We start from the raw sequence: 26176 nt of genomic DNA, 5'->3' as shown, positions 1-26176 counted from the left end.
TAACTTTCCAGTTTAACATGGCATATTGGTCTAAGCATAAGATATCACATCCAGTTCAGTAGGTTACAGGTTAAATACCATCTTAGCCCCTGCTTTTCTGGGGAATGGTGCCAAGGTCATAGCCTCTAAAGCAGGGAAGCAAATCATCAAGAGTTTTAACCCAATTTCTTTGCTGACTGTACATCCTTCTTTAATCCCATCCCTTACTGACTTTATTCCTTTAAAAGAACAGTGGGATACAAACATAAAATACAAAACAGGACTGCTTAATTACAGCTCACCTTTTTCCAGCCTTCATAAATGAGATCAATCACTTAAACAAGCCTGAAATCTTGCTCTGTTCAAGTCAAGAGAATTTTTGCAACCACTGAAACAAGTTTGTACCCGAAGGCACTGATACCATTGTATCTGCATGGAGCAAAGTTAGCTCTAGTAGCTTTAGTCTCTAAATCTGGCTCCAAATTCCACTGATCAACTGTTTGACTGGGGTGTGTGAGAGTTCAGAACCTTCCCGCAATCCAGTTTGTGAAAAGAGAAATATATACAGCCTAGCTACTTGAACTAGACTAAGACATTGCTCATTCAAGATATTGCTCATTCAAGATTGGGGCACAACATTTAAAATAAAATAAGAAAATGTGTGTAATAGTTAGCAGAGGAGAAAAGCTGAAATCAGCAACACCTGGCAGAATTTATTTACCATTTGGAAAGTAGTGGATAAAAATTGCAGTGCATTTAAAAATTTCAAAATATCTCACTACAGTACTAAACAGTAATGAACTGAAATCTTATAAATTCATCAACACATAAAAAGTACTCAGGATATTTTAATTGCAGCATATGAATGCAGTCAAGGTTTTCCCAATCCAGGCACCTAACTGCTTATGTTCACAGATCTGTTATAGCCATTAGTTCATTTTCAGAGTCTTCACTGCCCTGGTGCAGTAACTTCAGAGAAAGCATGCTATCATTTGGAGGAAGTTTACTAGACTATGATTGGTCTGCTTATTTTTCTCCCCTTAAGGAAAACCCTATAAAAGACCATTATAGTGATTTGGGGTTGAGATCTAACTCTCACAGAAGTCTGTTTAGGGCTCTTCTTTCATTGTTCTGACAGAACAGAAACCACTATGCCATTTTCCCACATAGCTCAGCTAACAGGCAAAGTCCTGGATCTCTGTTGGCTCTCATTTTAGGTGGCTTCAATGGGCTTCCTCTTGGAACAGACCAACCTCCTCTTTGCTGATTCCACAACCTATTCACCTTTCCTTTCTTTCCAGATCCTTTCTACATGATGTCCTACTTTAGGGCATTCAGATAGCTACTGCTGGCAAGACCAGCAGCAGCAGCAGCTGTGTACCCACCTGGGTGCAGCAGAAACCTCTTTGATGGTGAAAGGAAACAAACATACCATATTGTGAAGGCAAGAATAACAGTGCGCCGTCCTCAGAGTCACAAAATACAGTGACTGAAAGCGGATGTGCAGAAGGAATACTGATAGAGATAGATCAGGAGGAAGTAATACCCCAGAAACCGGCAGAAGTGTGTTTGGTGGATGAAGGAGGGGAGGAGTTGGATTTAATATTGTGGGAGTATATAAAAGGGGAGGAAAACATGCCCGTATTCAGACTGACAACAGACGGGGAGCTGGGAGGAACCATAAGTCGCGGGGTGCAAATGGAACCTATGCGAGACTATGAAGAAGCGTCCGGAATTCTGAAGGACTTTCCTAACTTACAGTTAGGAGTATTATTACCAGATCCATCACTAGCCGGTACGAAGGGACGTGGGTTCGACCCGTTGGAATGGACGGTGGTCGTCTACGCCCGAAACCCTCCTGGGGGGGCGGAGGGTGATCCGGCCTAGTCCCTCTTTTCAACAGAAACCACCAGAGGGGGACTGGGCTCAACACCCATGTTGTGGGACGGTCTGCGCGGTGCGGAGTGCCCCTCTGAGACCTCTGACAGACAGGGAGCATTTTGGCCCAGCTCCCTTCTAGGAGAAACAAGACGACCCCCCCCCCCGATGTTAAAGAAATACAAGGTTTTACCGGAGTTATGTTTATTAGACCCGTTTGATTCCGTTGAACTTAATGCTGTTACAAATAAAGAAGTTAATGTTGAAAATTCAGAACAGCCTCCGGTCCTTTTTCCCACCGTCACCATGAGCGCACCCCCGGCTGAAGACGAACTTCATTACACATATCAACCACACTCTCCAGCCATCAATACTTTGCAGTTACTACTGTGATATTAGAGTTTTTACCACTACTAGAAACGCACTTCATTAATATAAAACAGTTTAAATGAATTTAGTTTATTCCTTTTCATGTAAGACCATTTTTTGTAAGCATCCAAAGACTATATGTTTAATAATGAGTCCGAATTGATTTGTACATAAACTTTGCAGGACTGTAAAAGTGCCTTCACAGATTGCTGCCTTGTCATGGTGAAGGGGCTTGAGTAATTCAGAGAAGCTATGGGCGATGCCATGCAGGGACACCCAAGACGGACAGGTCATAGTGGAGAGTTCTGATTAAACGCGATCCACCTGGAGCAGGAACTGGCAAGCCACTCCAGAATCTTTGCCAAGAAAACTCCATGGACAGAAACGAAAGGCTAAAAGATGTGACGCTGGAAGATGAGCCCCTCACGTCGGAAGGTGTCCAATTTGGTACTGAGCAAGAGCAGAGGAAAAGTGCAAGTAGCTCCAGAGCTAATGAAGTTTTTGGGCCAAAGCCAAAAGGACGCTCAGCTGCAAACGCACCTGGAAGTGAAAGGAAAGTCCGATGCCGCAAAGAAAAATACTGTACTGCCTAGGAACCTGAAATGTAAGATCTATGAACCTTGGTTGTGATGTGGTTAAACAGGAGATGGCAAGAATAAACATTGACAACCTGGGTGTCAGTGAACTAAAATGGACAGGAATGGGCAAATTTAATTCAGACAATTATCATATCTACTATTGTGGGCAAGAATCCTGTAGAAGAAATGGAGTAGCCCTCATAGTCAACAAAAGAGTGGGAAAAGCTGTGATACAATCTCAAAAATGATAGAATGATTTCATTATGAAACCAAGGCAGACCTTTCTACATCACAGTAATTCAAGCTCATCTTCCTCAGGGCTCGATACTGTCCCCCATGCTGTTTAACATCTACATGAAACCGCTGGGAGAGGTCATCAGGAGGTTTGGGCTGAGGAGTCAGCAATATGCTGATGACACTCAGCTCTACCTCTCGTTTTCCACCAATCCAGGTGAGGCGGTTTCTGTCCTGAACTCGTGTCTGGACCTGATAATGGACTGGATGAGGGTCAATAAATTGAAACTCAATCCAGACAAGACGGAAGTGCTGTTAGTGGGTGCTTCGCCAGACAGGCTGGAGGGCCATCTCCCTGCCCTGAATGGGGTTACACTCCCCCTAAGGGACAGGGTCCGCAGCTTGGGGGTGCTCCTGGACCCCAGTCTAACACTGGAAGCCCAGGTGGACTCGGTGGCCAGGGGCGCCTTCCTCCAGCTGCGGAAACTATACCAGCTACGGCCCTACCTGGACGAGCGGAGTCTCATGACAGTTACACATGCACTGGTAACATCCCGTATAGATTACTGCAATGCGCTTTACGTGGGGCTGCCTTTGAAGACGGTCCGGCGACTGCAACTGGTTCAGAATCGAGCGGCGCGGCTGGTGAGTGGTGTGGCCGCCATGGACCATATCAAGCCGATTCTGTACAAGTTACATTGGCTACCAGTTGCTGCCCGGGCCCAATTCAAAGTGCTTGTTTTGACATATAAAGCCCTAAACGGCTTGGGCCCTGGATACCTGAAGGACCGCCTCCTTCCATATGAGCCTACCCGGCAGTTAAGATCTAGCCAGGGGGCCCTTTTGAAAGAGCCATCCCTCAAGGAGGTAAGAGGGATGGCTTGCAGACAAAGGGCCTTTTCGGCAGCTGCCCCCAGACTATGGAATGCCCTCCCGACTGAGATTCCTCTGGCGCCGACACTGATGACATTTCGGCGCCAGGTCAAAACCTTCCTGTTCCAGAAGGCTTTTAACTGAAATAATATTAACTGTGGGTCTGATGGCAATTTTATATATATTTTAATTGTATTTTAATTGTACATATCTTTATTGTATTTTAAATGCTGTAAGCCGCCCAGAGACCTTTGGGTAGTGTGGGCGGCATATAAATTAAAAGAAAAAAAAAAGTTTATGCAACAACCACTGATGCTGAAGAGGCTGAAATTGAACAATTTTATGAAGACTTACAACACCTTCTAAAACTGAGATCAAAGAAAGATGTTCTTGTTATTATAGGGGACTGGAATGCTAAAGTAGGGAGTCAAGAGATAAAAGGAACAACAGATAGGGTTGGCCTTGGAGTTCCAAAAGAAGGAGGGCAAGGCTAACAGAGTCACAAACAAGAGGCGACTCTACACATGGACATCATCAGATGGGCAATGCTGAAATCAGATTGATTATGTTCTCTGCAGCCAAAGATGGAGAAGCTCTATACAGTCAGCAAAAACAAGACCTGGAGCTGATTGTGCTACTAATCATCAGCTTCTTATAGCAAAATCAATCTTAAAGGAAAACGCAGCAGTGGCCAGAGTATTGGAAAAGATCAGTCTACATCCCAATCCCAAAGAAAGGCAGTGCCAAAGAATGCTCCAGCTACCGTACAATTGCACTCATTTCACACGTTAGCAAGGTTATACTCAAAATCCTACAAGGTAGGCTTCAGCAGTATGTGGACTCTGACCATCAGCTTCTTGTAGCAAAACTCAAGCTTCAACTGAAGAAAGTAGGAAAAACCACTGGGCTAGTAAGGTATAATCTAAACCAAATCCCTTATTAGTACACGGTGGAAGTGAAGAACAGATTTAAGGAACAAGATTTGGTGGACAGAGTGCCTGAAGAACTATGGATGGAGGCTCGTAACACTGTACAGGAGGCAGCAAGAAAAACCATCCCAAAGAAAAGGAAATGCAAGAAAGCAAAGTGGCTGTCCAACGAGGCCTTACAAATAACAAAGAAGAGAAGGGAAACAAAATGCAAGAGAAAGAGGGAAAGTTACAGAAAATGGAATGCAGACTTCCAAAGAATAGCAAGGAGAGACAAGAGGGCCTTCTTAAATGAACAGGGCAAAGAAATAGAGAAAAATAATAGAAAGGGAAAAACCAGAGATCTGTTCAAGAAAATTGGAGACATTAAAGGAACATTTTGTTCAAAGATGGACATGATAAAGGACAAAAATGGTAGGGACCTTACAGAAGCAGAAGACATCAAGAAGAGATGCAAGAATACACAGAGGAATTATATCAGAAAGATCTGGATGTTCCAGATAACCCAGAGAGTATGGTTGATGACCTTGAGCCAGACATCCTGGACAGCGAAGTCAAGTGGATCCTAGAAAGCATGGCTAACAACAAGGCCAGTGGAGGTGATGACATTCCAGTTGAACTACTTAAAATCTTAAAAGATGATGCTGTTAAGGTGCTACACTCAATATGCCAGCAAGTTTGGAAAACTCAGCAGTGGCCAGAGGACTAGAAAAGATCTGTCTATATCCCAATCCTAAAGAACAGCAGTGCCAAAGAATGCTCCAACTACCGTACAATTTCACTCATTTCACACGCTAGCAAGGATATGCTTAAAATCCTCCAAGACAGGCTTCAGCCATACGTGGACTGAGAACTCCCAGAAGTACAAGCTGGATGTTGAAGGGGCAGAGGAACTAGAGACCAAATTGCAAACATGCGCTGGATTATGGAGAAAGCCAGAGAGTTCCAGAAAAACATCTACTTCTGCTTCATTGATTATGCAAAAGCCTTTGACTGTGTGGAACATAACAAACTACGGCAAGTTCTTAAAGAAATGGGAGTGCCTGATCACCTTACCTATCTCCTGAGAAATCTATATGTGGGACAGGAAGCAACAATTAGAACTGGATATGGACTAACTGATTGGTTTAAAAATAAAGGAGTACGACAAGGCTGTATATTGACTCCCTGCTTATTTAACGTCTATGCAGAATACATCACGTACAAGTTTGGAATGGATGAATCCCAAACTGGAATTAAGATTGCCGAAAGAAATACAGTATCAACAACCTCAGATATGCAGATTATACCACTCGGATCGCAGAAAGTGAGGAGGAATTAAAGAACTTCGTAATGACGTGAAAGAGGAGAGTGCAAAAAAAAATGGTCTGAAGCTCAACATAAAAACAAAAACAACATAAGATCATGGCCACTGGTCACCTCCTGGCAAATGGAAGGGGAAGATATGGCAGCAGTGACAGATTTACAGTGGTGCCTCGCATAGCGAGGTTAATCCGTTCCAGATTAACCTTCGCTATGCTGAAGCATCGTTGAACGGGGCAGGGATTTCAATTGGAACGCATTAAACATGGTTTAATGCGTTCCAAATGAGCCAAATACTCACCGTTCAACGAAGCTTTGTAATGGCCGGCAGCCATTTTCGCACCCTCGCCTCGCTTAACGAGGGCACGAAAACGCTGCGCGCGGCCATTTTGGGCCATTTCCAGGCTTCCGGCGGCCATTCTGGCCGCCGAACAGCTGATCGGCGGGGCTTCGTTTTGCGAAGATCGGTAAGCGAAACGCTTACCGGTCTTCGCAAAGCGAATTGTGCCCCATAAAAACTTTAAGCGATCGCATTAGCGATCCAAAAAAACGGATCGCTATGCGATTTCGTCGTTATGTGGTGCACTCGTTAAGCAAGGCACCACTGTACTTTCTTGGGCTCCATGATCACTGCAGATGGTGACAGCAGCCACTAAATTAAAAGACGCCTTGTTCTTGGGGGGAAAGCGATGACAAACCTCAACAGCATCTTAAACAGCAGAGACATCACCTTGCCGACAAAGGTCCGCATAGTCAAAGCTATGGTTTTTCCTGTAGCAGCATATGGAAGTGAGAGCTGGACCATAAAGAAGGCTGACTAACAAAGAATGGATGCTTTTGAATTGTGGTGCTGGAGCAGACTCTTGAGAGTCCCCTGGACCAGTGGTTCTTAACGTGGGCGATAATGCCCCCCAGGGGGCGATTTCATTTTTCAGGGGGGCGGTAGAACGAAAAGGGGCGGCGTGGGGGCCCTGGATCAGAAGGGGGCGGTAGGGGGGCGGTGGAGCAAGCCAAACCTGTGAAGATGGCTGCAACCTTTTTACAATGTGCATGAATATATATTTTCCTCCAATCTTAATTTAGTTTCAGAGTTTTCATCTTGAAATTTTTAGTTCCTGCATTGTGGTTTGTTTTTATGCCCTTTTTAATTTCTTTTTGCGTCTTAAAATTCGCTTGCAACTAAATCATTAAATGTTACTTTTTGGGGGCATTTCATTTTCTTGGAATTGAATTTTGTTTTCAGGGGTCATTGGATTTAAGTGTCTTAAATAAATAAATAAATAAATAAATAAATAAATAAATAAATAAATAAATAAATAAATAAATAAATAAAAAAATAAAAAAAATAAAAAAATAAATATTTATTTATTTATTTATTTATTTATTTATAATCGCCCCCCCCGGGGAGGGGGGTGATGATAACTTCCTCAATGGCTCAAGGGGGCGTTTGTTTCAAAAAGGTTAAGAACCACTGCCCTGGACTACAAGATCAAACCTATTTGTTCTGAAGGAAATCAACCCTGAATGCTCACTGGAAGGACAGATCCTGAAGCTGAGGCTCCAGTTCTTTGGCCATCTCATGAGAAGAGAAGACTCCCTGGAAAAGACCCTGATGTTGGGAAAATGTGAAGGCAAGAAGGGGACGACAGAGAACGAGATGGTTGGACAGTGTCATCGAAGCTACCAACGTGAATTTGACCCAACTCCAGGAGGCAGTGGAAGACAGGAGGGCCTGGCGTGCTCTGGTCCATGGGATCACGAAGAGTCGGACATGACTTAACGACTAAAAAACAACAAAAGTGCCAAGAACCATACCAATTAAATTACTAGTAGATACAACTCTGTTCTGGGCTTTGATCATTAATATTCTAAAGTTTTCAGCATAAATTAACTCCCTCTCACTTTTTCATTTGATGATCTTTTTGTTTAAATCATCACATGGTTGAGATACAGAGCTTGGGCTGCTGATGGTACTGGAATTTAAGAAGTTACAATCACAAGCAGAAAGAAAGAACGTGCACTAAAGGAAGTCACATTTAAAGGAAGTCTTCTCTCCTTCCACCTCTAGCACACCCTTAAAGCTCTTCATAATCTTTTCTCACCCTATATTTCTGCCCTCATTATATACATATACATAATGAGGGCATAAATATAGGGTAGGAAAAGATTATGAAGAGCTTTAAGGCTGTGCTAGATGTGGAAATGGATTTTAAAGACAGCCATTATGATGATCTTAACAAATAATGTGAATACTGGAGAAAAAGCTCTAGAAATAAGTGAAAGGTTTCAGGTTCAATAAAGGAGAGATCCAAGGCAGAAACATTACAAGAGGCAGTCCTTTTGCACTATAACTCTGAAGACAAGACTCTTGGTGGTTAAATATTTTGTGCAGCACCTAATGTCAAAGCATGCATTCTAACAGAAGAAACAGAAGTGTTTTTGTCTCTGCTTCACATTAATGAAACTGGAGTTAAACTCTGTCCAAAATTTGAATTAGAAGCTACTTAACGTTAAGAGAGTATGCAAGAAACATTAGCTCTGTATGAGGAACTGCCAGTATCACTGTTGTCAAACATCTTAAAACATTTTGATTTTAAACTGCCATAGAATTGTTAATTGGGAAATTCTCACAACCATCTGGTCTACTGAACATTAAAATCATATTAAAACCATAACATATTACTGCAGTGAACAAACAGATCTCATTCTACTTTCACCGAACAGACAAAAATATTAACTGATATAGGCCTTACTTATAAAGTTAATTTAACTTGAGGGTTTCACGACATAAAAAAATGAATTTCTGGTTTTATTTCTTGAACTCACTTCTCCGAAAACACAATGTGAAAGATCCCAAAAATATTGCATGCAATGGCAATTCAATTCACATAATTTTAAAACTGGTCCCTACTCTCTCTATACACACAGAGGAGGGAGAGAGAGATACAAAAATGAAAATTAATTTTGCTGCAGTTTGTTCCTAAATATATGGGGAAAAATAACAAACGGAGAAAAATAATGGCAGCACTTCAAAATATATAGTGTTCAGACTGCAGTCTAGTGCACACTCATCTACAAGTAAGACAGCTAGCACCAAGCTAGACTGACAAACGAGGTGGGGAAACACACTGCACAGAACACACTGCCAGAAGATAGTGGCACCCTTTGGAAATACTTCAAAAATAAGCAAGAATAGGAAGTGGGGCACTGCAGCTCTTGCTATATAAATGAGGAGAGGATGTGATCATATAAATCTCTTGTAGGATTTCTTGCTAAATATAGCATATGTGAGGTCTTATGAGGTACCCAATCTCATCTCAGGTCCTTCAAGTTGTGTATAAATAGTGACAATACTTAGGGTCAGAGTATCTAATCGCACAGGAAAGGGTCACTCTGCAGGGAAAGATCTCCCTTAAAGTGCCCTTTCTGTCTGCCAGGGAATTACTGTGGCCTGACCCCCAAAATTAGTAGTCTACAGCTGAATGAAAAAAGTCCAGCTTGGGAAGGATTAGGGTCAAGCTGGAGCCCAATTCCCCATATATCATATGATAATCAGAAACACATTGCACCAAAATGCAATCTATTTCCCCATGTGATCATACTCTTGAGAGTTTTTCCTTAACTCAACAACCAGTTTTTGCTTTCGGCAGAATTCCTTCTAGATGACCAGGAGAAAGACCAGGGCAAACAATTTTTTAAAAAATATCACTTCTGGAAAAGTGCATTACTGTATTTTTTTCAGAATACCACAATTGGTCTTGCCTGTTATCTTTTCAAAGTAACACATTTAAAATGAATTTTTAATTGCTTTTTATCATTATGTCACAAAATAAAATTTAAAAACAGAGAAAGGACCTCTAATCCCCCCCCCACAACCCCATAAAACAATGTTCAGAAGTTGGAAGTTAAGTAAATGTTATCTGCTACACTAAAAATTAACATACCAAAAACTTACAAAGCTGTTGGTGGTAGGTGGGAGTGTTCAGGTAACATAACTCTCTGCTGCCAGAGAGGTTTAACTGACAGGTTTAAGAAACAAAAAACACTACAATCATTTCTAGCTACCCTGCAGCTGTAGCTGATGTAAAGAACAGGTGACACATCTCAAAGACAAATGGAAAGGTCTATTTCTCAATGCTACCTGTCAAAAGACGTTATTTAGCTCGCTCAATACTTGCCAACTAGGGCAGTATATGTATTGGATTTGAACTTCTTGAGTCCTTTTCTTGGCTTGCTAACAATAATTGTGCTGCATATGTCACACAGAAATATTTGGAACTGAAATACCGATGCCAAAAACTGAAGTAAAGTAGTAAAATCACAACTCAGGACATGTAACATTTTATAACAGCACAGCATTTCAACATACTGTGTGTTTAATAGCAAGAACTTGAATACTAAACTACTGCAATTAATTAGCACTAAGTAACTCACAGTCAGAATTTCTTATCACAGGACCCAGCACAACAATTTCCTGATTTTTTGTATCCTCCAGCTAATAAAACTGAAATATAACAATGAAAATCTTCATTGGTTCATAAACAAAACACATAATATTCATCATTTTATTTTTTTTATTTCTGCCGTCTTAAAATTAATCTTTTTAATTTTGTATGGGTATCAAAATCGCTTGCTTCTAAATATCCTTGTTTTAAACACTGCAATCTCTAAATTGACCTGTTATACTAACATAATATAGTTATCTGGTTCTTGCGTATTTCAAATGTTGAAAATTATGATTAAACTCATTTTTAAAGGAGCTTAACAAGCAATTCACAGCAATTTCAGTTTATTTATGCTTACCTGTAACCCAGCAAAAAGAGCTGGTAATGGTTGATCCTTTCATTACTATTAATTCTACCAAATACATGAACCATACAAAAATACTTATGAAACTAGCTTCCAAACTGTGTGGCTGTCGTTTTTACTGTGCTTAATTGGATTTGTAAATAGTAATCTGGTAGGAGCCACTAGCAGCCTTTTCCCCTCCTCAGGCTAAGTGTGAAATCTTGAATGGGCTATGCAGATAGTTACCGCTGTTTCAACGCTGAGAGTTTTGTCAGCTCTGATGTTTACCTGCTCCATATATACTGCTCGGATGTTTTTATTTATGTCTCATCATTTTAAAAAATACTGTATATTACACCCTTTACAGAAAAACATCAACAAATATCTTAGATTCAATAGCTCTCACCCTAGATCACTTAAGTGTAATTTACCATACAGTCAGTTTTTAAGAAAAGAATCTGCACTACAAATGAGGAATTATTCAAGAATTAAGATTACTACAGAACTAGTTAAGAGATAAGGGCTATAAAGAACATGTTAGCCACTCATTCTGCATGAACATATCTCCTAAAAACATAACAGGAAACATGAAAATCAAGTCAGCTGCATTTTGACTTTTGGTCCATAACCAATTGGTTGCAAAGCAAAGCTAAATGCTAGCATATTTTGAAAGAGATAGATTCTTGTCAAGACTGATTTCTGATTTTCTTTAAAATGACACAAAATATTTAATTAATAAGTGAGCTTAAGAAACGGTAACAAAGTAACATTTTAGCATGAGAAACAGCCAACACAGTCACCATTCTTGTGGACACTACATTTGTTACCACATATTATATACATTTGTTACCACATATTATATACAGTGGTGCCTCGCTTAATGATTTTAATTGGTTCCAAAAAATTCGTCGCTAAGTGAAAACATGGCTAAGCGAAACACGTTTTCCCATTGAAATGCACTGAAAACCGGATAATCTGTTCCAATAGGAACGAATTGCCATCCTTAAGCGAAAATCGCCATAGGAAACATCGCTAAGCGAAATGCAGTTCCCCAATTGAAATGCATTGAAACCTATTCAATGCATCTCAATGCGGGGAAAAAATCAACAACAAATTAAAAAAGAGTCAGAACAAAGTCAAATTTGGTTAACAAAGAGTTTATTAAGTGCACTTTATGATTTGAAATATTTTAAACAATACACTTTAACTTTATAACATTGAAAAAACAGCAAACATGAAGCTGTTTAAACCATCATTAAGCGAAACAGGGGACCCAAACATTTAATCGTTATGCGAAGCATGGCCCCAATATCACTAAACGAAAATCGCCCATAGGGACCATCGTTAAACGGAGTGCAAAAACGCTCCAAAAGTCATCGCTAAGCGAATTCATCGCTAAACGAAGTGCTCATTAAATGAGGCACCACTGTATGTATAATAACTAAGCAGATGCCCCTGCAATAAGCTTAATAACCAAGCAGATGCCCCTGCAATAAGCTCTTTACAAAAAACATCTAGGGCCCTTAAAGTGTGCATAGGAGATCATCTTGGCAGTATCAGAAACAAAAGATCAGAAACCCCTTTGTTCAATCATTTTATGGAACACAATCATTTTATGGAACATAATTATTCTTTTAAAGATCTATGTTTTCTGGCTTTAGATGCTGCCCACACATATAATGATAAGGCTCTGCTGAAAAGAGAAACAGAATGGATATTGAAACTATCAGCCCCTAGAATTTGAATGAGGAATTAGAACTTGTTCCTCTTCTCTGGCAGTGTCACCATTTCCACACACCCCTTAGGACCTTCAGACAATTACTTTTGAATTGGTCATGACCCTGAAAAACAGCTGCAGTGAGGTATCATGTATAAACACTGGATCATGTCACCAGTAGTTTAGTGGAGTGAACCAGACTGAAAGAAATCTTCATTATACATTACTAAATTTGGATATGTATTAAATATGATGGTTTCATGTATTATTTAAATATGTTTAGCAACATGCCTTATAAATGCTCTCTGTAAATAATGAAAACAGCTTAAATTATTTAAATGTGTCTACCACAATTCAAAATGCTAGTTTTAACCTATAAAGTCCCGAACAGCTTGGGTCAAAGCTATCTTAAAAAACTGCATCTCCCTTTGAGCCTGCTGAGGTGTTATGATCATCAGGTTCCACCACCCTCACAGGTGCATTTAGAGGGGAGACTATAATGAAGGACTATCTTCTTCTTTATAAACCTGCCCAAATGTTGAGATCTGCAAAGACCATCTTCTCTAGCCCCTTCTTTTGTCCACATGTATATGTTTTTTTAGCCTTTTGTTTCTGTCCATGGAGTTTTCTTGGCAAAGATACTGGAGTGGCTTGCCAGGTCCTGCTCCAGGTGGATCAGGATTGGTCATATCTCCACTATGACCTGTATGTCTTGGGTGTCCCAGCACGGCATAGCTCATAGCTTCTCTGAATTGCTCAAGCCCCTTCACCACGACAAGGCAGCAATCCGTGAAAGAGATTATACTCTCTGCAGCCAAAGATGTGGAAGCTCTATGCAGTCAGCAAAAACAAGACCTGGAGCTGACTGCGGCTCTGATCATCAGCTTCTTATAGCAAAACTCAAGCTTCAAATGAAGAAAGTAGGAAAAACCACTGGGCTAGTCAGGTATAATCTAAACTAAATACCTTATGAATACACAGTGAAAGTGAAGAACAGATTTAAGGAACTAGATTTGGTGGACAGAGTGCCTGAAGAACTATGGATGGAGGCTCATAACATTGTGCAGGAGGCAGCAAATAAAACCATCCCAAAGAAAAGGAAATGCAAGAAGACAAAGTGGCTGTCCATTAAGGCCTTACAAATAACAGAGAAGAGAAGGGAAACAAAATGCATGGGAGATAGGGAAAGTTACAGAAAATGGAATGCAGATTTCCAAAGAATAGCAAGGAGAGACAAGAGGGCCTTCTTAAATGAACAGTGCAAAAAAATAGAGAAAAATAATAGAAAAGGAAAAACCAGAGATCTGTTCAAGAAAATTGGAGATATTAAAGGAACATTTTGTTCAAAGATGGACACGATAAAGGACAAAAATGTTAGCGACCTTACAGAAGCAGAAGACATCAAGAAGAGTTTGCAAGAATACACAGAGGAATTATATCAGAAAGATCTGGATGTCCCAGACAACCCAGACAGTATGGTTGATAACCTTGAGGCAGACATCCTGGACAGCGAAGTCAAGTGAGTCTTAGAAAGCATGGCTAACAAGGCCGGTGGAGGTGATGACATTCCAGTTGAACTATTTCAAATCTTAAAAGATGACGCTGTTAAAGTGCTACATTCAATATGCCAGCAAGTTTGGAAAACTCAGCAGTAGCCAGAGGATTGGAAAAGATCAGTCTACATCCCACTCCCAAAGAAGGGCAGTGCCAAAGAATACTCCAATTACCGTACAATTGCACTCATTTCACACGCTAGCAAGGTTATGCTCAAAATCATCCAAGGCAGACTTCAGCATTACATGGACTCCCAGAAGTACAAGCTGGATTTTGAAGTGGCAGAGGAACTAAAGACCAAATTGCTAACATGCACTGGATTATGGAGAAAGCCAGAGAGTTCCAGAAAAACATCTACTTCTGCTTCATTGATTATGCAAAAGCCTTTGAATGTGTGGACCATAGCAAACTATGGCAAGTTCTGAAAAGAAATGGGAGTGCCTGACCACCTTCTCTATCTCCTGAGAAATCTATATGTGGGACAGGAAGCAACAATTAGAACTGGATATGGAACAACTGATTGGGAAAGGAGTACGACAAGGCTGTATATTGTCTCCCTGCTTATTAACTTCTATGCGGAATACATCATGCAAAAGGCTGGACTAGATGAATCCCAAACTGGAATTAAGATTGCTGAAAGAAATATCAATAACCTCAGATATGCAGATGATACCACTCTGATGGCAGAAAGTGAGGAGTTAAAGAACCCTTTCAAGGTGAGGTACTAATAGAGTGATTTTACCAGTTCTACATTACACTGCCATAACTGAGTTTCCATGGCTGAGCAGGAATTTGAACTCACGACTCCTGAATCTTAGTCCATTACTCTACCCACTACACCAGTGTTTCCCAACGTTGGGTAACCCAGGTGTTCGGGGCTGCAATCCCCGGAAGACTTCACCACCAGCTGGCCTAGCTGACGTTTGTGGAGAGTTGCACCCCAAACATACCTGGGTTACGCAAGTTTGGGAACCACTGCACTACACCACACTAAGAATCTGGTGTCCTCAATCAGATTCAAGGTTTTGACTGACATATAAAATGGTTCATGGTTTGGGACCACTTGTCGGCGCATCCAATTCAATGTCATCACCAGCTCCAGAGGAGCTATGCCTGACTACTTTTTTGAATATTCAGAAGAAAACTTAAGACCTTTGTTTTTAGAGAGGCCTTTCATATCAACCCAGGTTGATATTTTGCTCATTCTCTCGTCCTGCTGCTTTTGTTAATTGTTGTGGTGCTGTTGGGTTTTTATATTGTGACTGTGTTTAGGTGCTTTGTTGTTTTAATATGCTTTTAACTTGCTGTTAAACTGTCCAGAATTTTAACACTAATGGGGCAGATAAATAAAATAATAAAAACATAAATTCAGCTTCAGAGCTGCCTGAACATTATGAGGCTGGAAATACAATACAAGAAAAGTTCACCTTTGATGCTCCACACATTTCTACCTTCCTGGTCTTTCCAACTATTTGAAACAGTACAAAAGCGTGCAAGACCCATTGGGTGCAAAATGCACGCACACGCACGCACAAAACAGCCCAGAAGCTTTTATTCCCCGTCTCCAGATCTTGCCTCCTGCGTGTGCGTGTAAATAAAGAGCTGGGGAAAGGGTTGCAACCCTCCACTTCTATTTCTTTGGAGAAGCATTCCTACAAAGCCTTGCCCGTGAGCCCATCAGGTTCCACACGAACCGCTCGGGTCCTTGGGTCCTAAAAAGGCGGGGAGGCAAAGATGTGCGAGTAAGAACCATGCAAACGGCCACCTTCAACACAGGCCACTTTCGCCTCCTGAGGGTAAAAGAGAGGGAGCCCTTTCAGGGGGGTCGCATGGAGGTGGGTGGGTGGGTGTGAGAAAGGGACTGGCTTTATGGAACCCGGGGTTTCGGGCCGGGCCTTGAGAACGGAGGCGGAGAATGGGAGAATGGAGCCGGGGGGGGGGGGGGGTATTTATGCACCCAAGAGTTGGAAGGAAGGGCGAAGAGAAGGGGATGCGGCCGCCGGGAGAGCGGCAAGGAGGCGACGGGAACAAACCCACCTCGTCACTGACGGCTCCTCCACAAAGCCATCCGCGGCTCCTGCGCCTCCTCTCGGAGCCGGGCCAGGCCGGCATTGGGGGAAGGCCCGGGGGAGAGGCGGAGCAGTCCCGCCTCCCGGGCGGCGACGAGAAGGGCCGCACGAACAGTGGTGGGCGGAGGGCGGAGGGGCAGAGCCAGCCGGAGGAATCAAAGCGCCGCGAGCGCGCCTGCGCGGAGGAAGGCGAGGCCTCCGTGGGTGCGTGTGGGGGGCGGGGGCGGGGGCGGGGGGGTCGTGTCCGCAGCTTCTGGGCGGGAAAGAAAAGAAAAGAGACGTTGGGCGGGGACGGTTGCTCGGCCGGTGGGCGCGTGACTTTGTGTTCAGTCTTGCCTTGGAGTGGAAGGGCTCGTCTTGGTTCAAATGCCGCCTTGGGGAGAAAAGGTCCCCGTAGGAGTGGGAGGCACTAAGGTTTAAATACAATCTCTACAGGCAAAATGGGGAAGGAGGAAAGAAGAGTTGATACCGTATCTGGGGTTTTTTCTCAGCCACGATGACCACATTGACTACCTAGGAGGGGTTGGCAAATGTTTCTGCTACAGCGATCTATGGGTTGATATGATTCCGCCGCCGCCCCCCACCCCCATTTAGAGGGTTTTAAAGGAGAATTAGACAAATTCAACACGGAAGTGGTGTGGGCAGCTGTTAAAACACTATAGCTGAGGGGAAAGGTATCTAGCCTGGTTATGGACAGGAGGATTCTTACCTCCTCACAAGGTTGAATGACATGGCCTGGCATAAAATGACTGGCCATTTTGTGCTAGATATTCTTGGATTGCAACTCCCATCGTCCTTAGCCAAATATAATCAAAGGGGAAGCAGCGTGCATTATACAGACTCACTTTAAGCCACACTTGTGAACTCTACAAAGCACCTGATTGGAAACTCGGGGCAGGGCAAGTGTGGCTTTTCCCAAGAGAGCCAAAATCTGGAGGTGAAGCTCCTGTGTTAGGAAAATACACAGCAGCACCTCCCAGTAGGAGTCACTTTCTTTTTTGAAAGCATAAACCTCTATCTTTTGGGGGAACACCATGTTTCATGGTTCCATGGGAGCTAGATCTGGATCTCCCTTATTTCTACTCTTCCTGAGGAGGCAGTTGTGCACCTGTCTTCTGCCCCAAATGTCAAAATTGCTTGTTATGGCTCTGACTGAAGGGAGCAATTTGCTGAACTACTTGAGTCTTCCTTGATCTGTATCAGCTCCATCTGCCTTTTGCCCTGGAGCTTCAGGACTGAAAGGAAGATTACTATGATCTCTGCACTGACCAAAAGAAGAAGATCTGTGTGGTCAGTGTTATTTTCTGTCCAAGTCAGTTTAGGCATCCTTCAGTCTCGAGAGATTAAGGTAACGTGCGCTGTAAACGGCGTCTAGTGTGACTGAGAAGACCAATTCGAGAGTGACAATCCCTTCCACACTGATGGTCTGTCCCCGTGTCCAGCTCCCTGACTTTGCTGCTTTCGGGACTGCCTCCTTTCCTCAGCCTGCTGGACAAGGGTCTCTTCAAATTGGGAGAGGCCGTGATGCACTGCCTGCCTCCAGGCTGAACACTCAGATGTCAAGGTTTCCCATCTGTTGAGGTCCAAGTCAAAGACCAAAAGAATACCAGACTTGCCTCACCTGGATCACAAATATCTATTTTCAGCTCCCTGCATCTTTTTTGGCATTGTCAGCCTGCTTTTTATTCTTCTGCCTCTTCCCCTCCATTCCCTTTCACTTATGTATCTTGCAGATGATAATTTTTTGTCTGAAATCCAGTAGTAAGTTACAACAAGAGTGGCTCTATTGAATCAATGGAACTTATGGAGGAGTTGACTGATTCACTGAGTTGAATGTAGTTGTGACTTACTGCTAGATCTCATCCATTGTATCTACTGATGAGTTCAAACTGGCATGTGTGGCTGCTGTCATCTCCACTTTATCCTGGCAACAGGACTATGAAAAGCTAAGACTGGCAGAGAATGACTGGCCCCATGTCATAGGTCACTGAATTTCATGGCTCAATGGGAACTAGATCTGGAACTCTCAGATTTTAGTTCAGAACTCTAACTATTAGACCATTCTTACCCTGGATTGATAGAAGTTGTTTTTGTATAGGATATTTGCCTGAGATGTAGGATGCAAAGATGCAGTATAATAACATACTGTATTAAGAGACAGTTATAACTCCCTGCTACCACAGTATTCTTGTTGAGAAACACTCCAAGTATGCAAAGAATTGAAAGATTTTGCTCCCCCTTCCTTTTTCAGCAGACTTTAGTTTTACAGTATCTACAAACCAGGAACTAATAGGTCAAAAGAGAGGAGTAGAATTGCATTGTGCTACACTGGGCTTTAAGGTCCCCTAAGGACAGAAAATCCAGAAATACTGTACTGAATTGTTGTATTGTGCCTCAGCGGTGCCACAAGAGGTAAAGAAAGAACAATAGTTTCTTTATGGCATCAGTTACAATCAGTGTCTCTATGCTGAATTTATTATCTGACAAAATAGTACATGGCAAAAGGGCCCAAGCATATAGAGGAGGTGGAGACTTACAATTTATCAGGGTCTGGGTATCTAAAACACACAGCACAAACTCTAGCTTCATTACCATGAAGGGGGAAGGGAAGTTGAGACATATTAATCATGCCCGAGCCTTTTAGTTGAAATTCATTTCCCTATATCTGTGTTCTCTTGTCCGGTTCTTATAAAATTTACTGGACCCAATCAGATAGTGTTAGGGAGGAAAAAAATATTCTGAACATTGTGCTGCTGACTTAGGCCCCTTGACAACTAAGGATTAAAAAATTCTTCAAAAAGCCGCTGGTTTATGAATGTGGGCTATTGTGCTTCTATATCCATCATTCAAAAAGCACAGAAATGGCCTGATATTGCTACACAATATTGTGCCCGTGTTACCAGCAGAAAAGAGGATGCCAAGTTTTACATAGCAAAGGGCAGCCTAAATATTGACAACACCAATGGCAGCACTCAAGATGGTCTATGGCAGCGATGGTGAACCTATGGCACATGTGCCACAGCTGGCATGCGGAGCCCCTTCTGCTGGCACGCAATCCAGAAATCGCCGTATCACTACACCCCCGCAACCAAACTTGAGCAGGGGGCTGCAACCGTGGTGCTGGTGCCCGGACAGGCTACAGCAGGGCAGGATCCAGAGTAGCTGGTGCTGGTGGCACATCCGGAGTGAAGTCTCAAGGCACTTCCGTGCCCGGGATTCTCCCTTCCCCCACCACTTACGGTTACACTGTGGCACACCGCCCCCTATTCCCCCAGTTTGGGCATGTGACCCAAAAAAAGTTTGCCACCACTGGTCTATGGCAATGGTCCCCAACCATTTCAAAACCGTGGACTGGTTGGGGGGGTGACATGCTCGCAGGAGGCATGTCATGATCACAGAGGGTGGACTGCACATGCACGAGGGGCACGTTTTGCACTCACAGGCGGCAGAGTGCACTTGCGTGCATGTGCAGGAAGCGCTCACAGGAGCATTCGCACGGGGGCAGGAGATCTGTGTCTGCGGCCCAGTCCTGCCTAGGCTTGGACTGCTGCCGGGTCGTGGACCAGGGTTTGAAGATTCCTGGTCTCTGGGATACCTTCTTCCACACACTACTATTCACAAAGTGACACCATGCAAGGGAAAATCCTAGAAGCTGAATCCAAAATGGAAATTGTACCCTTGCAGAATCAGCTTGAGATGTCAGGTTTCCCCTCAGGAATTTAGCTTTCATTGGCTGAAATCCTGTTACTTAGCGTAGAAAGTTGCGACTAAATTGGGTTCATTGAATCAATGGAATTTATAGATGGGTCACCAAATCCCCATTGATCCAGTTGGTCTACTCAAATTATGTCAATGCAGAACAACAGATTTCAGCCATTGTGTTTCTTCATTTCTGCTGACAAAGGCCTGCCCATATAATTTTCCCTCTTGCCTTATATTGTATCAAAGCATGTAGTTTTTGTTTAAGCAGAACAGAGATCCATTCCCGGCTCTGTAATACCCAGCCTGAAGAGTCCTGCGGGACTTGAAGGCAGTGGCTGACATCCTGTTGCTTGCATAGTAAGTTACACTAGAGTAGGCCCATTGAATCAGTGGGGATTTGATTAGTCAACTCCTCTGTATGTTCCATTGATTCAAAAGGGCCTATTCAACTTGTGATTTATTAGGCTAAGCCAGTGGTTCTTAACGTGGGCAATAATGCCCCCCAGGGGGCGATTTCATTTTTCAGGGGGGCGGTAGAATGAAAAGGGGCGGTGTGGGGGCAAAGGAACAAAAGGGGGGGCAGTAGAGGGGGCGTTGAAGCAAGCCAAACCTGTAAAGGCGGCTGCAGCCATGGTGCTGGCAGTGCATCCGGTGCCGCCGCCACCACCAGATGATCCAGCTTTTTCTGCCTGCCACGTCTCACCTTTCTCCCTTAGGGGAGCACTGAGTGTGGACTGGGTGAAAGAAAAGGGTCCCCATCCTCGCCCGGTGAAGTGCTGCCTCGCACCCTGTGGGGAGGGAGAGATGAGCCCCATTTGTCCGTCCTGCCTTCCCGCCCACCTTCCCGCCCATTGCAATGGAAACGTGGAGAAAAATGGGTAGGTTTGGGGTGGCGCAGCAGGATTTCTAGGGATGGGGCTGGCTTGGGTCATCCTGGGTGGGAATTTGGCATCTATATATATTTTGTCACTTTGATTTTTCTGTAAAAACTTTCTTTGTGTCTTTTTAACCCTCTTTATGTGTGCGTGAATATATATTTTCCTCAAATCTTAATTTAATTTCAGAATTTTCATCTTGAAATTTTATTTCTTGCATTGTGGTTTGTTTTTATGCCCTTTTAATTTTTTTTTTGCATCTTAAAATTCACTTGTAATTAAATAATTAAATGTTACTGGTTTTTTTCAGGCATTTCTTGCAATTGAATTTTATTTTCAGGGATCATTGGATTTAAGTGTCGTTCTTGAATGAATGAATGAATTAATGAATGAATAAATAAATAAATATCACTGTGGAGAGGGGGGCAATGGTAACTTCCTCAATGGCTCAAGGGGGCGTTTCTTTCAAAAAGGTAAAGAACCATTGGGCTAAGCAACAGGATTAATTAACCCGTTTAATGCGTTCCTATGGGCTTAAAACTTACCTTTTAAGCGAAAATCCTCCATACGGCGGCCATTTTAGCTGCCCGGTAAGCGAGGAATCCATCCCTGTTTTACCCGGTGGCCATTTTGGAACTGCCGATCAGCTGGGAAAAATCACTATGCGAAAATCGGTAAGCGAAACAGCTTACCAATCATTGCAAAGCAATTTTCCCCCATAGGAAACATAGTTATGCGATCGCAAAAGTGATTGCAAATTCTTCATCGCTATGCAAATTCGTCGTTAAACTGCGAGGCACCACTGTACATTTTAAACTATGTAATGGTTGAAAAGAAATATGGTGCCGATGCACAACTTGCAGATACAGAGAGCAACAAAGGATCAAACTGCAATGGTCAAAAATGTTCATTTATCCTGTTTTTGCTCTAACAGAGGTGAGTACCATGTCAGTCCACCAGCCTGAGGCTTCATCAGCTACATGTCATTTCTGTGCTGCGTTGCAAGGCAACACCGTCAACAGTTAATTATGTTATCACTCAGTATGCTTTATGGAGGTGGGCAGCTGCTGGAAGCCATTGTTTCTCTGCACGTTTGCTTAAATGTCATTCCAAGCAATTTTTAAATGAAGTCAATACAGAATAATGTTTACATTTCAAGCAAAGCAGAAATCTGACAAAGAAGAAAAAGCCGTGTAGTGCTTCTATTCAGTCAGGAGACAAGGGTGGGTGACATCTTTTGACTACGCATGAATCTTTATCAAGCTGGGCATCACAGAGCTGAGAGCAGTGAAGAAAAAACGAATGTTCCAAAATCATGGCCAGATGTGCAAATCAAGTTCCCCCATTTAAAACAAGTTCCAAAACTAGGGCTGCTGAGTTGCTTAGTGCTAGTGGTGGGAAGAAGAAGAAGAAGCCATCAAGTCAATTCTGACTTATGGTGACCCTTTCCTTTATCATCCCAGAGTATAGGACATGTAATATTGGGCTTAAGTTACAGGAAACCAGATTTAGGCTGAATATCAGGAAAAACTTCCTGTTAGAGCAGTACAACAATAGAACCAATTATTTCTGGAGGTGGTGAGTGCTCCAACACTAGAGCCATTTAAAATAAACTTGGACAACTATCTATCAGATCTGCTTAGATTTGGATTCCTGCATTGAGCAGTGGATTGGACTCAATGACCTTGCACTTTCAGGCCCCTTCCATTTATTGTATGATTCTGTGGTTTTCAGTGTTTTTCAGGTAGAGAATACTCAGAAGTTTCCTTCTGGAGGTCTCCGGGATTGTGCAGTTTGCCAAAGGCCATACAAACGTGCTGTATTTACAGGAGACACTGAGAAATCAAACTTCCAGCCTCTGGCTCCACAGCCAGGTATCTAAGCTATTGAGCTATCCAGCCAGGCTTAGAGGTGTAGGTTTCAGATTTCACTTCTGGTGGTGTGAATGGTAAAGTCCCATTTCTCCCATTTTCTTAACTGTGTTACCATCTCAAATGCTTACTAATGCAACTTGAATGAATATGTTTCTACATTATGACCCTTGTATCCATGGGGAATCGGTTTCAATCCCCCTGTGGTTAGTGAAAAGCATGGATTATAGCTATCAGTCTGTTGGACCGAGGACTCCACCCTGTACCTCTAATTTTTATCTCAGTGGGGCCTCAGTGAGTAAGAACTGAGCTGAAATCTCTCTTTCATCAAGGTGCTGAAGACTACAGTTTTTGTCTCACTCACTCACTCTCTCACTCACACTTTGACACACACACAATCTCAATGGCTCTGCAGGTTTCTCTTCGAAAACAATCAAGGATCTATTTCCTTGTTTGCCTAGGAGCACTGAGGAAAGGGCTAACTGGAAGGCAAGAAGCCTGGGAGATGGAAATGTCCCCCAGGAGGCATTTTGGTTTAAGGCAGTGGTTCTTAACCTTTTTGAAAGAAACGCCCCCTTGAGCCATTGAGGAAGTTATCATCGCCCCCCTCCCCGTGGTGATGATATCTTATTTATTTATTTATTTATTTATTTACTTATTTATGACACTTAAATCCAATGACCCCTGAAAACAAAATTCAATTCCAAGAAAATGAAATGCCCCCAAAAAGTAACATTTAATGATTTAGTTGCAAGCAAATTTTAAGACGCAAAAAGAAATATAAAAAGGGCATAAAAACAAACCACAATGCAGGAACTAAAAATTTCAAGACGAAAACTCTGAAACTATAATAAGATTGGAGGAAAATATATATTCATGCACACTGTAAAAAGGCTGCAGCCATCTTCACAGGTTTGGCTTGCTCCAGCACCCCCCTACCGCCCCCCTTCTGCTCCAGCGCCCCCACGCCGCCCCTTTTCGTTCTACCGCCCCCCTGAAAAATGAAATCGCCCCCTGGGGGGCATTATCGCCCACGTTAAGAACCACTGGTTTAAGGCTTGCACTCCTCCTCCAGCCTCACCAGCCAATCCAGCTCTGAGATTTACAATGATGATGATGATGATTTGGAGGGAAGCTGCCCGGAGACCAGGCAAAATGGCAATGGCCTTCCTCTAATGGCCAGTTTGGTAATTACACCTCATACATGTGGATTTCTAGATACAGTATTTTCGTTTAATATATTTATGTGGCATTCACCCTTGTTATGTTAAATAGTCATGCATTATTCATGTCTTATGCTGATGTTGTTGAGAGGTGGGGCAACTAGAGATGTCAAAAGGTGGAGCCAAAGAGCAGGAGGGGAGTTTTACAGGGGATCTGAGTTTGAAGAAAGAGAGGGGGGTTAGTTTGGGAATCTGATGAGTGATTAGTCTGAGGAGTGAATGGTAACCTGTAAGATAATATAGAAGATGGTTATTGATGCTTGACAAACCTGAAGAAGATACTTATGAATTATTAAAGAAACATCTGCAATCAATAAACCTGTTTTATTCAAAAGACAGTGATGAATGGACCTTTGTCTTTCCTAAGCAAAGCATGTTGATTTAGTGAATCAACTGGTGGCAGCATGTAAAATGTGCGTGTTTTTTTTTTTGTTTCCCTTCGTGAGCTCTCTGTGTTTGGAAGGGAAACAGGGGCCACAAAGGGGAAAATGTCACAATTGGTGTCCAGCGGCAGCATATGAAGCAATCCGGTAAAGCCTGAGTTTAAAGTGAATTTTTTTCTGAGTCAAGGGTACCTTTTAGACAGAGGTCTGTGGTGAAGAAGTAGGTTACCTGCTAGAGCTTTTGGGAAAAGCTTAGTGGCAGGGCTTCTGATCCCAGATCTGAGGGACTAAAATAGGGAACGACTCTGAAGAAAAAAAATTCCTGTTTTTAGCTCAGGATTTAAGACCTAGTGGTTAGCTTAAGCTCCAAGGCTCTGGGAGAAGGGAGCGCTGGTGGATAAAAGCAGAAGCCAGGGGTCAGAACAGATCTGAGGGAATAGAAGAAAAAGCAGAGGCTTGAAATAGAAATTATTTCAATGACTGGAATTAGAAGAAAGACAGGTCCTTTTTAAAATCAGTATAAACACACTCAAGACTAAGTAACTCAGAGAAATATGCCACCCAAAGGAACTAAACGTCCAGTAATGGAGGAAACTTATCCTCAAGAGGCACAAAGTTTACCTCAAGAAGTGGAGGGAAATGGAGACCCTCTAGACTCATGAGGGTGCCTCAGAGAGAGAAAGTGTTCAAAGCTCCCTAGATTTGGAGAAATGGAAACTAGAACGGGAGTATAGATTCAGAGAAAAAGAACTGGAAATTAGGAAAAAAGCCAGGGCTGAGGAAAAAGCTAAGGAGCTAGAGGTCAGGGAACAACAGCTCAAAGATGAGCAAGAGGCCAGACAAAAGGAAATAGATTTTGAAATGGAGAGAGAAAAAGCCAGAGCTGAAGAGGAGGTAGGGAATTAGAGCTCAAGGAGAGGGCTGAGGCTAAACAAATAGAATCGAGAGAGAAATTTGAGCAGAGAAAAAGACAACTAGAGAGGAGAGAAAAAGCTGAGCAAGAAAACAAACAAATGGAATTAAAACAAATGGAATTGAGCCAAAGAGAAATGGAGTTTCAATTATAGATGAAACAATTAGAATTAACTTCTCAAAATAACAATAACAATAACAGCACTAGTGAGGGAATCTCTCAAAGACTGATCTAAAGAAATTTCCCCAATATAGAAAAGGCAACTGCCCAGAATCTTTCCTCGTTTCCTTTGAATGTGCTTGCTGAGACTTTAATCTGAAGGATAATGGTTTTGAGATCCCAAATAAGTGGAGATTTAGCTGATTTGTATTCACAGATGCCTCTAGAGCAGGCCAGAGATTTTGAGACCTATAGAAAAGTGGTTTATTCTAGATATGGTGTCAGTGCAGAACACCTGAGGCAAAAATTTCATTCCCTGACCAAAAAGCCTGAGGAGTCTTATTCCCAGTTGGGGGCTAATTTTGTTCAATGTTTGGAGAAATGGATGGAACGTGAAAATGTCACTTCTCTAGAACAGATGAAAAGTGTGATTGGGTTAGAGCAATTTTACTCTATTTTGCCTGGGGAATTGCATTATTTAGTCAAGAACAAAAATCCCAAAAATCTATTAGAAGCAGGTGAAACAGCAGATTACCTTGGGGAGATTCAAAACCACAGGTTCTCTGAATTAAATTTTAACAAGCAAAACTGGGACAACAATAAGAAACCCTTTAATAAGGACTACCTCAGCGAAGCAACAGGAAAAGAAGGCCAGGGTAGTACTTCACCTAAATTGGCGCAGCCTAATTCTTAGACTCAAATGAACCCTGAGGAAAGTTAAAGTTGAACAGATCTCCTCAGAGTGAGCGAAGAAGACAGTGTTATAACTGTGGAGAGTTT

At 42.5% G+C, this 26176-nt stretch overlaps 1 protein-coding gene across 4 annotated transcripts in view; it reads right to left on the bottom strand.

The window, feature by feature from the left end:
- Positions 1-16374, bottom strand: part of PTPDC1 (protein tyrosine phosphatase domain containing 1) — a 56875-nt gene extending 40501 nt beyond the window's left edge. For 2 of the 4 annotated variants that reach the window (XM_020798493.3, XM_078385356.1), the window contains exon 1: positions 16239-16374. Coding sequence is in view for 2 of the 4 variants with exons in the window: in XM_072989664.2 (XP_072845765.2) it covers positions 10946-11012 (67 nt within the window). In the remaining 2 variants the exon portion in view is untranslated. Of the gene's footprint in view, positions 1-10945; positions 11046-16238 lie in introns of those variants that run through there. The other 2 variants (XM_072989664.2, XM_078385355.1) reach the window with 1 other exon arrangement.
- Positions 16375-26176: the final 9802 nt, after the last annotated feature.

Source organism: Pogona vitticeps, chromosome 2 (genome assembly GCF_051106095.1).
Source record: "Pogona vitticeps strain Pit_001003342236 chromosome 2, PviZW2.1, whole genome shotgun sequence".
In the NCBI taxonomy this organism is placed as follows: Eukaryota; Metazoa; Chordata; class Lepidosauria; order Squamata; family Agamidae; genus Pogona; species Pogona vitticeps.
The sequence above is the reverse complement of the archived record's forward strand: the minus strand, read 5'-3'. Positions and strand labels throughout refer to the sequence as shown.